This window comes from Acanthisitta chloris, unplaced genomic scaffold, assembly GCF_000695815.1.
Source record: "Acanthisitta chloris isolate BGI_N310 unplaced genomic scaffold, ASM69581v1 scaffold11085, whole genome shotgun sequence".
NCBI classification, from domain to species: domain Eukaryota; kingdom Metazoa; phylum Chordata; class Aves; order Passeriformes; family Acanthisittidae; genus Acanthisitta; species Acanthisitta chloris.
In genome coordinates this window covers 2227-13603 of record NW_008672112.1, presented here as the reverse complement: position 1 = coordinate 13603, position 11377 = coordinate 2227, and the positions used below count along the sequence as shown (strand labels likewise).

Here is an 11377-nt window from a genome sequence, read left to right as displayed (position 1 = left end):
TCTGTTCTCACAGCACTCCACAGTCATTAAGGAATCAAGCCACAGTCTGTCACCAGCAATCTTGAGCACTATCCTGGATTATGTACATTCAGTTTCAATTAAGGGACTCAAGAAATGCTAGGAATGCATCCAGTTGTTTTGGCAACTCCAGGTCCTTCCACTGGGAGTAGAGTGGGGAGCAGTCACCCAAACAAGAGCTGCTACATGAGAAGGTTTCATCAAGTATCCAAATTTTTAGCTTTCAGCATTTGTGCTTACCCTGGTGATCTGAATGTTGTTTAGCTGCTGCTGCCAGTGGAGAATGCTCTCCATCCTATGCACCCACATGTTGATGTTTCCAACCAGGACAGACTTGCCAACCCGCTGAACTAATGTGCAGAGGGATGTGTAGAGGGTCTGCAGCAATTCCCGTATCAGCCTGATGTTCTGCTGATCTTCAAGGACTACAGAAGAATAGGAAAGGTTAAAAATGGGAACTGCCAAAATCCTTCTCTGAATCTACATGTTCCTCAGGCAAGTCAAGTTATTTGCTATAACCTCACAGGCCAAGAAACAGCTTGTGCTTTTCTTTTTAGAGGAAAGCACAAACATTAGCCAGGCACAGCAGGTTAGACAGCAGATGGAAAGAGATCCTCCCAGGATAAGCAGATGAGATCTGCCATTTCTGCAGCACTTCCCATTTCCAGCCACTGGCAACCAGCCAGTTTTCCCCTCCGATACTGTGTGAGAGGTTATCTACATGTACCACATTCCCATCTATCCCAGCTGATGTGCAGGGAGACAGCTCAGGATCTGCTTTCTCTATGTATACTAACAGGGTGTTCTCCATTCCCAGGCTTCAACCAGAGCTAAACATCTATGAAGGAAGTGCCAACCACAATTCATTCCCCCTAACAGGTGAAGACACCCCTAGAGTTCTCCTTTCCTCCAGAGCTATGGAAGCACTAGATACAGCAAACTGGCAAAAAGGAGGCAGCAGAGACTGCAGATGTGCCAGGCTGGGGGCAGGAGCAGCCAGTGCTTCTGCAGTCAGAACAGGACTCAGAAGGATGCAGGAGGCGTGATAGCAAGCAAAGTTGGAAAAACAGGAATCACCTCTCAGACACCTACCAGACTATAGACATTTCTTCCCACTCCTCCTAGTACTTCACTGAGGGAAAAGAAAGCAGAACTGCACTAGAGAAATAAGCAGTGGTGCCCCTCTTCACCCTTCTTGTATTGCCTGACCATTCTCAAGGATGTGGTTCACACAAAGTACATCAGATTAAATCAAACTCCCCCTCACTGCTTCTGTTTCTTACCTTTCTGCACCACTTTTTCCAAAATGTTCATGTAGTTTTTCTGGGCAATGCCACTCAGTGACGTCAGCTGAGACTTTGCTATCAGCTCCAACAGCTGTGGATAAAAATAGAAGTTGCAAGCCTTAGAGCACATAGATACCTTTCTAATCTTGACTCCTGGTCACATGACACAGCAAAACAGTCCAGAGACTTGTTTGCTGCTTGAAAATAAAAAGGAGACAGAGCAACAGAACAAAGTAACAAAAAGGGGGAGAAGAGCAGAGGCCAAATAATTAAACTCACATCAAAAGACGTGGGTATGGGGGGGAAGGCATTTTAATTATCTTCACGGGAGGAAAAAAATTGATTTTACGGTTCAGAGATGCAGAGAAACCACAGAGCAGAGCTCAGACTGACAACCACTATTCACACCAGGGGAACAACGAACGGCCAACGTCACTGTCCTTCACTGGGGCATAAACAAGCAGTGTCATAAGGGAACACGAGCAAATGCCTGTGTGGATGGGGATATTATTGATGGAGCATTAATGAGAATCAGACTCCACAATTTACGTCAATTCCTGGGTTGCATGGGTTTTGTCAGAGTGCTGTCACTGCGACAGAAAGGTTAAGTATTGTACTAAAAACAATCCTTCCCCCCTGCAAACCCCTACTGCCCCCCAAGGTTCCCTCCCCATTCAGCTCTTGCAGCTACACCACCAAACTACCTTCCCCCTTTGTCCTGTTTATTCATTAACCTCTCCCTAATGGAAATTTCACTTTTACTTTCGATTAGGATTGGCTTCCCATCACTGACCTCCTGACTTGTGTACAAGCTGAACACTGAATTTGGGCTGCAGTTGCTAAACGAAGCATTTCCCACTGGGAAGATGCCCTCTCCTTCCCATTTCTCTGCCACAACAGCAGCTGTGGAAGTTTCCTATAGATCATGCTCTGCAGAACATGTGGCCTGTGATCTTACAAGCCTTCCTCCCTTCCCCCAGCATTATATAAATGCACTGACTGTCCACGTGTCAGTCCATTTGTTTTGGATGTACATAGCCTTCTGTTTTAATTTAGAAAGGAAAGGAAAAACCTTTTATGCTACAAATCAATCAACACATTACCGCATGACTCGCTTATTAATCCTTTATCATCTGAAGTTCCAGTATCCCATTGCTGGCACCGCAGAGAGTCCAGAGAAGGTGCAACTACTTGTGTCAAGTAACTAAGATGGCTTTTGACAAGACTTGATAAGTCATGAGCTGAACTGTTTGCCCTGCTATAAGAATGACAGGAATGTATCCAAAAAGTCACTGGCAGCCTGCCATGGAGCAAGGAGCTCAGGGAGAGGTATCACTGCAGTCATTCGTCCGCTCTGCTCATCTGGGGCACTGGCATGTGACTGCCACTTAGGAGCACTGAAGTCGCCTAGTGTGACCAATCTCTTCTTCTGTTTAATTTCCAGGCCAACACCATCATCAGATGGCTTTGAGTTTACATTCTATTAATATCTTGCACCTCACATGACCAAAAAAAACACCCCAAGATGAAAAAAGACCTGCACTAACTCCTGTCAAAGGCAGGCTCACTGTTTTCTTGGCTTGTTTAGAGGAAACAAGAGATGTAGGAGAGTTGGGCAATATTTGGTGCACAGGCATCTGGATCTTCTTGCTATATCAGCTAAATTGAGACCACAATAACTACTCCTAAAAACAAGGCAGCTTGCAAAACATTTAAAAAGTTGATAGAAGATATTTTCTTCATTCTTTGAAATACTGGATAAGTAGGAAAAAACTGCCAGTGTCCCAAAGTAGTCTGTAATACTCTGCTTACACTAAACTGTTTAGCCTTCAGACCTTTGATTATAGTGATCAATTTGCCAGACTCCATCTGTACATTAGCCACGCATGCACCCAGATCAGCTCTTCTGTGCATAAACAACCGCTGTCTCCAGATTGCACTGTTCTGGAAGTGGCAGAGACACAGCTTTCCTCCAGACTGGGTGTTAGCAATATTGTGCCTATTACTAGAAACACCAAATGCATGCAGTGATAAGCATCACGTAATGCAAAACCATAAGATGCCAGGGCCATTCTTTTACAAGAATGAGGCTAAAATCTAGGTTCCTTGAAGAATGCTAAATTGGTACAAAATTAATTTAGTCAAAGGAACAGATTCAAATTTGCCATGTCTATGTTTATCAAGGTTCAATTTATGTTCAGTGAACCAGTTCAGGTATCATGTGTCACCTCCCTTCTCCTGCAGCAATAAACACAGGATGAAATTCCATATGAAAACTATGTTGTGAATACTTCTAGGACTATTCCACTCTCCAGGGACTGCTGACTGAAATAACTAGCCAGCCCTCCAAATCAAAAGGTATTTTTTTTATTCTTCTGTGCTCATAGTAGACAAAACCCAGGTAAGCAATACAGTTCATCTGTGCTGAACATGTTCCCATGCATGGGGGGGGTCTTCTAGTCTTGGCATAGGCCCAGAGTATTGTCTCAGTTAATGGACTGCCACATTGGGGTCTACAGAAATATATAAAAAATAAAATCAATGTTGTCACTTGCATAATGCAGACTAAAAGCCAACTGATGAATTCAGATTAATGCTGAGTAGGGTAAAAAGGCTGGAGAGCTGCACACGTGTGGTATGATGCAGTTGCATTAAGTCCAGCCCACGCTCAACTGAGAGGGACAGATGGTAGGAGAGAGTGCACAGAGAAAGGTTAAGAGCAATTTTAAAAGGTCTGCAAGTGATTGTATTCCAGCTGATTTTAACTGGAGCTGGGAAGTCTGTAACACCTCTGGAAAGCAGGACATTAGATCCCAACTCACTCTTTCAGCTTCTCAGAAGCTTAAAAAAGGTAACCTGGTAGCTTCCTTAAAAAAAATATTAAAAATAAACCCTCCTACATCTTTGCCCATATTTAGCTTGCTATCAGAGGTCTGCCAGAACCACAGAGAAAAGGCAAAAGATGCAGTGGGCTACCCCAGAACCTCTGTGAAGCTGGCAGGAAGCAGCATCTTCCACATCAGGGCAGTCACCTGCTCACTTCCCCGAGTGAGGGAGTTCCTGCCCACGCCCCCAGCAGTCAGTCTGGAACAGCTGGTGCAGTGAGCCACTCAGCTACAGGAGCAGAGCTGGTTGTTCACCTCCCATAAGCACGAGGGAAAAAACAGCAAACAGAACAGTGCCATGTGGTAGGGAACAAGGGCCTCTGTATCAGCGCCATGAAAACACAGTGCTGTGCATCCATGACTACTGTGCACAGCATTGCTTAAACCTGCTACAGCCAGATGGCACTTTGGCCACTGTCTTGGTTCAACACAGGGGTGTGTGGGCAACCCACACCCCAAATAACCACTGCTAGGAGCTTAGAGCACACAGCCAAAAAATCCCCAGCAGTTCTGCTGCACTGAGCAGGAGGGTGCAACATTGCCTCAAAAAGGGAAATAGTTCGTAGTGATTAACATCACAAGCCTCAAACTACTGAAGTGTAAATCACCCTCTGAGTACCCCAAACCAGCTAGAGGGAAGCTGGACTGCACCCTGTGGGGATCCATAAGCTCCTGCTGGTTGGGGATGTGGCTCCTCACATCTGGGCTGCTTAGAGAAATATACTGCAGTGAAAAATTCCTCCTCCAGCCCCACCTTGCTCTCACCACACTTGACCTTGTGGCTGAAATGTCAGACTGGCTGTCAGCTGGGAGGCAGAGTAAGAGCAAAGTGAGTTATAATGATTTACAGCACAGATGCTGACAGATCTCCACGAGTCAGCAACCATCTGATATTCTTTCAGGACAGCATCAATCCAGGCCTCCTGGAGCTAACTGCTATTAAAACTTAAGAAACAAATTTAAGAGAGTACTTTAGTTGGCTGCCCACAACCTAGATCATGCTATTCCAGAAGAGCTGTGCCGATGCAGCTTAACCTGACCTAAGCTTTTATGATCAGAAACAGCACCTTCCCTTGAAACATTACCACAGAACCATCTTAAAAGAAATCTTTCTGAGGGAAGCCACCTGCAAAAACCTGTCATCTGAAGAGTGTTCCTGAAGGAGAACCATTAACTTCCGGGCTGCAGGCACTTTTGTCTCTGTTCTCATTTACTTATGCTTACAGAAAGCTTCCAGTCTCTTCATTAAATCTGTAAGACCAGAGAAACCAGGGCTGCTTCAAGACCAACAACAGCATTGGTCCTCTGGGTCAATCACACATTTCCTTACTCAAAAGCCAACACTGATTGTCCAGTACCATGCAGACAGATGCACTGGTTTAAAAGATCAGCAAGGACCAAGTCATGGTGGCAATCCCATACTTGGCACCTCCAGCACTGTATCAGCAGACTGCCAAGACAAGATTGATGTTGGAGGAAAATTTCTTTCACTGCAGTTACATGAACTTACTAGCTCCAGCTGATGGTGTTTGCCCATGAAAAATACCTGCCTCTCTTGAAGGAGGTACCCATTTTATCAGTGCACCATTAGAAGCTCCAAGGACTTAGTTTGGGTGTACCTGAAGCACCCACTTCTGTGACAAAAAACCAGCACTGAAGACACTGCAGCACTTAAGAGAAATGCAGAAAGGCATGCTTTGAGAAAGGCAAGTTGACATTAAGACTGAAAGCCCATTTTGCTGTCAGCAGAAATGCAGCTTATATCTCTATAGGGTAAGCTTGGGTGTAGTCAGCAGAACTTCAAGCCTGCAGCTGTTTCACCTTTCCTACCCTACAGACATCCTCATTCTTCCCCAGCCTCCAACTCTAAACTGTCCTCCTTGAAAAGCATTTGCTTGATGAATTAAGTAGTGTGACATTAATCAGATACCCTGAGCAATGGGTGGAACTAGAGAGAACAAGGAGAGAGGGAGGGAAGGGAAAAATGTTTTGCCTGCCAATATTCAAGGCATTTTCCATGTGACAGATTGCTCATCTGTGTGCTCTAGGAGGCCTGCAACTTGCAAAGGACCATAAACATGATCCACATCTAGGCAGAGATTTTCATGGGTATATCTGGCACATAAGGCATTTTATGAGCTATGATCCACCAGAGACTTGGCCGCCACAAGCCTTTCATTTTAAGTCAGTTTTATATTTGATCCACGGTACCAGGTTTAATATCTTCTTTAAATTGCCAAACCACAAGTCAGCCTCAATTAGAGAGCTTCATACTTCTCAGTAGTGCTCTATCTGTAAAACTACTGAGGGGGGGAGGGTGGAAGCTACTCTAAAAAGCCCAGAAGAGAGGTACTTTGTAGAAGCATGGACACAGGTCAACTTCCATAACAGAACACCGTTGCTTTGGATAAAAGAATCCCAAACCTGTCCTCGTAGGAAAAGGGAGGAGAAGGTCAGCTTGAGCTCTCCCACCAGACGAGACTGACTTGACTGAAATTTGAGTTTGCTCTTCAAAAAATTTAATTGGACTTCTGCTCAGCTACTGCAGTGCCATACGAGATGCCCATCACATTGGGCTGAACAGCAGAATCCCATCATGTAACACAGCATGACCTGAGGACATGCTTGCAGAGGTCTTTGGAGTTCTTCATTGTCATAAGACCACCTGCCAAAGGGATATCTGCAGCACCAAACAAGTTTCATTTTATGTTCCTTCTCTATATTTCACTAAAGGGTTATGGCCTTGGCATGAACTGTTCCTTGCACAATAATCCCCCTAAAGATGACACTGCTGTGTGCGTATATATATCCAGTATCAGGAAACACCAAGAACCTCACCACTGGTGGTCACCTTCTCTGAGCAAGCAGGGAAACAAACTGTCCCAAGATCAGCAGAGCTAGGACAGCCTGAGCTTACATGGATTCTGCTTTGCCTCACCCAGCATTCCCACTCTCTGCCACCGCCCCTGCAGTGGGGCATCCAAGTGATTGCCTTTCCTGCAGAGTCATCACTCCAAATGCCTGTACCCTTCCCAGTGTGACAGGTTTTCACAGGTGACTTGTCACCTATACAACAGGACAACAAACTAATGCGAGCCTGCTAAGACAATTTCTTCCTTAAACACTTTTCATGACATTTGACTCAAAGGAAAAGCAATACCAATGCTGCTTGCACCAGAACCTAAAACCTGAACAGCTGTTGCCTCACTAGTGATCAGCTGCTCATGAGATGTGAAAAAGAGCTGTTTATAAACAGGCTCAAGTTAATAGCAGACTTTTTTTTTTTAAAGCTTAGTGAATTCCAAACCTTGCTAAGCATTCTGAAATTCAAGATCAATTTGCAGATCACATGTGGATAAACATACAAGCATCCACAGACCTCAGGACAGTAACTCCCCCAAACACTACCACCCTCCTTGGCCACCCTGAGCCAAAAGAGAAGCCCTGATCAGTTATGCAAAGCTAGAGCATAGGGAACCTGAGGCTGATGACTCTTTCCTACCAATGAATGGTGCTAGGACTAACCAAATGCTTCACACACTGAAATCACTGCCAGTCACACAGGATTAAGAGCAACCAGGATTCTTGACAGAGAAGTTAAGATCAGTGCTGCCAAGAGGTTCAGCCCATTCCTTCACTCCCAAAATGCTCAGCTCCTGGGTCTTTCCTCTATCACTTCAATGAAGACAAAGCTCCACAGCCCTCAGCCTGGAGGCTTCTCTGCAAAGAGCTCCCCTTGCTGCTTTATGCCACAGGCCCTTTTGGGGGATACAGAATCCCATTTAGAAGCTGAAGTGAAAACCCAGAAATTAGAAGCCAAGCTTTCTGGGTTTCAGAAGTGAATTACAAATTGAAAAGTTGTAGGAATGCTAGGCTTAGGACAACTCATCTTCTAGATCATCACCACTTTCCTCCTCCATTTTAACAGATCAAAGTTTTGGGCACCTATTCACAAATTACTTCATGCAATAAAGCCTGACACACATACTTGCATGCTTGTTCATCTCTTCTTAGCCAGTGCTTCCCACCACCCAACTGCTGCACAGTTCAGACCCTCTCATCAAAATAAACCCTGGCCTTTCACTCACCCTCACGACATAGTTGAATCGCCTGGAGTCCAGGATAGCACTGGAGAAGTCAAGTCGGTTGAAGGCTTCTCCCAAGGTGCAGTAACCATGGCGCTGAGAAGGTAAAACAGGGTGGGTCACATTTTGGTAGACTTGAGTCCAGGCAGCACCAGGCAGACATGACCCAGAGCAACTGAATTTAGCAAGCTAATGGGTACAAACCATGGGAGCAGCTCATGGCCTGAGGAGGCAGTCCTGTCTCCCACTGACACACGCTTATTGACATCAGAAGTGTGGGCACAGTCCAGTCTGCATTATGGTAGTTTCCTAAGAGTGACCCAAGCTGTGCTCATGACCCTTGAATTTACAGGTGAAAATGACCCACACATTGCTGGGTTCAATATGTAGTGTGAGTTCAGAGCAGTCTCATACAGCCGCTTCCCTCCATGAGTGCAAGCAAGACATTGTGATGAATTCCAATGATTTTCCATGTTAGGACAGTACTGGGTGAAAGCCAAGAACAGTATTATGGCTTGGTCTGCAAATGGCTGGGTTTTTTTTAACTGAGGGAAGCAAACAAGTCATATTTTAAACACATGTACAAAGCCTTGTACAGCGAGTCCAGGCTCCCTGATAGGGGCTTAAAATCATTACTGAAATTCCAACCACAAGCCAGATCTTCCACTTATCTCTTGAGAGCTTCTGCTGATTTTTATCAGCACAGGATCTTCCACTGCTTGTAGAAACCAGTAGGAAAGAGAACAAAGAACCTATGAAGGAACTCACCTCTTTTGTGCTTCCCTTGTGAACATAGATCCACTTCTCCTGGTGGAAATCTGTTTAGACAAAGACATTTTGCTCAGTTAATCTTCCACTTCACAGCGCTGCATCTCTGTTCTGCTCATAACATTCACTGTCTTTTAGTACAAATTAAGTTATTTTATGTTTACATCACCACCCTTGAAACCAAATCTAGCAACTTGCTGATCTTTGTTTCCATATGGCTTCATTTGAGACTGTGGCTCTGAGCCTTAGAAAGGGCTTCTGTTTCAGTGACACAGCTCAAGACTGTAAATGTTTAATCTGTCAGCCACAGATATACCATAGCACCTCCTCTTCTTTGGTCCCAGACAGTAAGTGTGGCTGACAGCCAGGTTTTGTTGTTATTGATTTTATTAACTATTCATTACCTTGGTTACAGACTTGGGATTGTATGTCAAATTTGAAGTTGAGCAAAAATGTCATGAGACACCAGGCACGTAGGAGAGAGCTTTTAGCAGTGAGGTCAGGCTCAGAGGAGCATGCTTGTGCTTGTAGCTAACTTGCTAAAAGAGAATAAACTATTTGGGACCAAAATTTTCCTGTTTCCAATTGCCCCTCCTTTCCCTTAGAATGGGAGTTGTCCCATCTACTCCCCAAAATAACTTCCTGTACCCACCACATGCTGCTAACCCAGTGTGCAGAAGAGCCCATATTACAAGTAGTTACACTGCTAGATCCTTCTCCCACTCCATGCTCACATGGACTTTTGATCCTACTTCCACCACACGCTGGCAATTCCACAGCTAGTGTAAAATCAATTTCCCTCCCCATCCTATCCTTTCCATAAAGACTATTGTGCTCCTGGAGCAACCTGTAAACTGATGAACTGAGGCTATGGAATGTACTCCTGCCTGGTATTGTGAGCCCAAGGACAGACCTAGTCTCAGTTACAGGCATGCTGACCCTGCATCGAGCCCTTTTAAATAGTAGGTCACAGCAGAATCCAGCCAAAAACTGTCATGGTAACATTTGTTTGTTCAGAGAACCGAATACACTGAGGGGCCAACTTTTGGCATCAGTTTCTGAAATCCTGGGGGATGCACAATGAGCTAATAGTAGTGTGGGAATTGTAACTCATTTCCTCTGTGTATGTTTACATTTGTAGCCTTCACATCTAACTCCAGTACCTATTTTACAATCGGCCCAGCACAGACTTTGCTGTCCCTGCAGGCTCCCCAGGGTCCTCCCACAGTGCACCATCTGAGACCCTGGCTGCTTGCTGTGCACACACAGATTTCAACCCTTCTATTGTTTTGAGCAAGCTGAAATCTTATTTCATTTTTCATGCACTCCGCACACAGATAGGATCAAAGCTTACATTCAGGCTTGTAGCCTCCAGTAATGTAGATTAGTGTTCAACATGCATATGGAAGGAAGAATAAATTTAGCCTGTTGTACACAAGGAAGTCTACAGGGGGAAAAAACTGGAACTGGTTCATTTGAATGTACCATAGGAAAAAATTACCCTCCTTCTGACAAACACAAATGACAAAATTCTGAACACAACAAGCACAACTCTCAGAAAAGGGATTACTAATGGGGGCATAAATCTTCACATTAAACTGTATCCAATTCTCCACTTAGGTCAAACATGGGCAAAAAGCCCTTCAAGACTCTAGAAGGCTCTTCCTGTACTGTGCAAAACCCATAGGTATGAAGCATTTTGCATTCTTCTGCAGCAACTTCTGTTTTTAAAACAAGCCCAAATAGATATCTTACATTGAGTCTTGGCTTTGTTATTCAGCTGATCTTTTTTTCTTTTCTTGGCAGCAACATCATAGTTGAGGCTGTTGAAGAGATTCTCTTTGTTGTGATCATCCTTTTTACAAAAGCTGTGAATGACACAAAGCAAGGATTCTGTTTATTTCTGCAGTCTGCTGAACACTATATTTCCTGCAAGGACAAAAAAATACACAGGTTTTTATGTGAGCTCCAAAGCTGCCTCCTTGCAGGCTTCTCTCAAGAAGTCTGAATGCAGTTTTTGCACCCAGTAATGGTATTTCTAAATGAGACTCTGGTGCCTCTTTTCTGGGCTAGCCAAGATACCCATAACAGACAGGAACAGGTAGTACAGATTGCACAGTTAGTGCTGGAACACTGCTGAGCAGTGTCCTTTTCCTCCCTTTAACCTGTTTCTATCCTTAAGCAACACCATATCCTCCTCCTGTAGGTTGTAGAATTGTGTTAGCCAGACTTCTACAGAAGGACTTAGACATCCCCGGGGACATATATATGTACTCAAAATATTTATGAACGAAAGACTCCCTACAAAATGCTATTTCAAATTTACAGGAAAAGC

General features: G+C 44.4%; 1 protein-coding gene across 1 annotated transcript in view; it reads right to left on the bottom strand.

The window, feature by feature from the left end:
• The window catches only part of FBXO32 (F-box protein 32), a gene marked incomplete at its 5' end in the record, with an annotated part of 17314 nt that extends 6379 nt beyond the window's left edge, over nt 1-10935 (bottom strand). Inside the window, 5 exons of the mRNA XM_009074395.1 lie at nt 259-443; nt 1302-1395; nt 8278-8370; nt 9043-9092; nt 10798-10935. Coding sequence (XP_009072643.1) covers nt 259-443; nt 1302-1395; nt 8278-8370; nt 9043-9092; nt 10798-10935 — 560 coding nt within the window. The remainder of the gene's footprint in view (nt 1-258; nt 444-1301; nt 1396-8277; nt 8371-9042; nt 9093-10797) is intronic.
• Between the last annotated feature and the right edge of the window lie 442 nt (nt 10936-11377).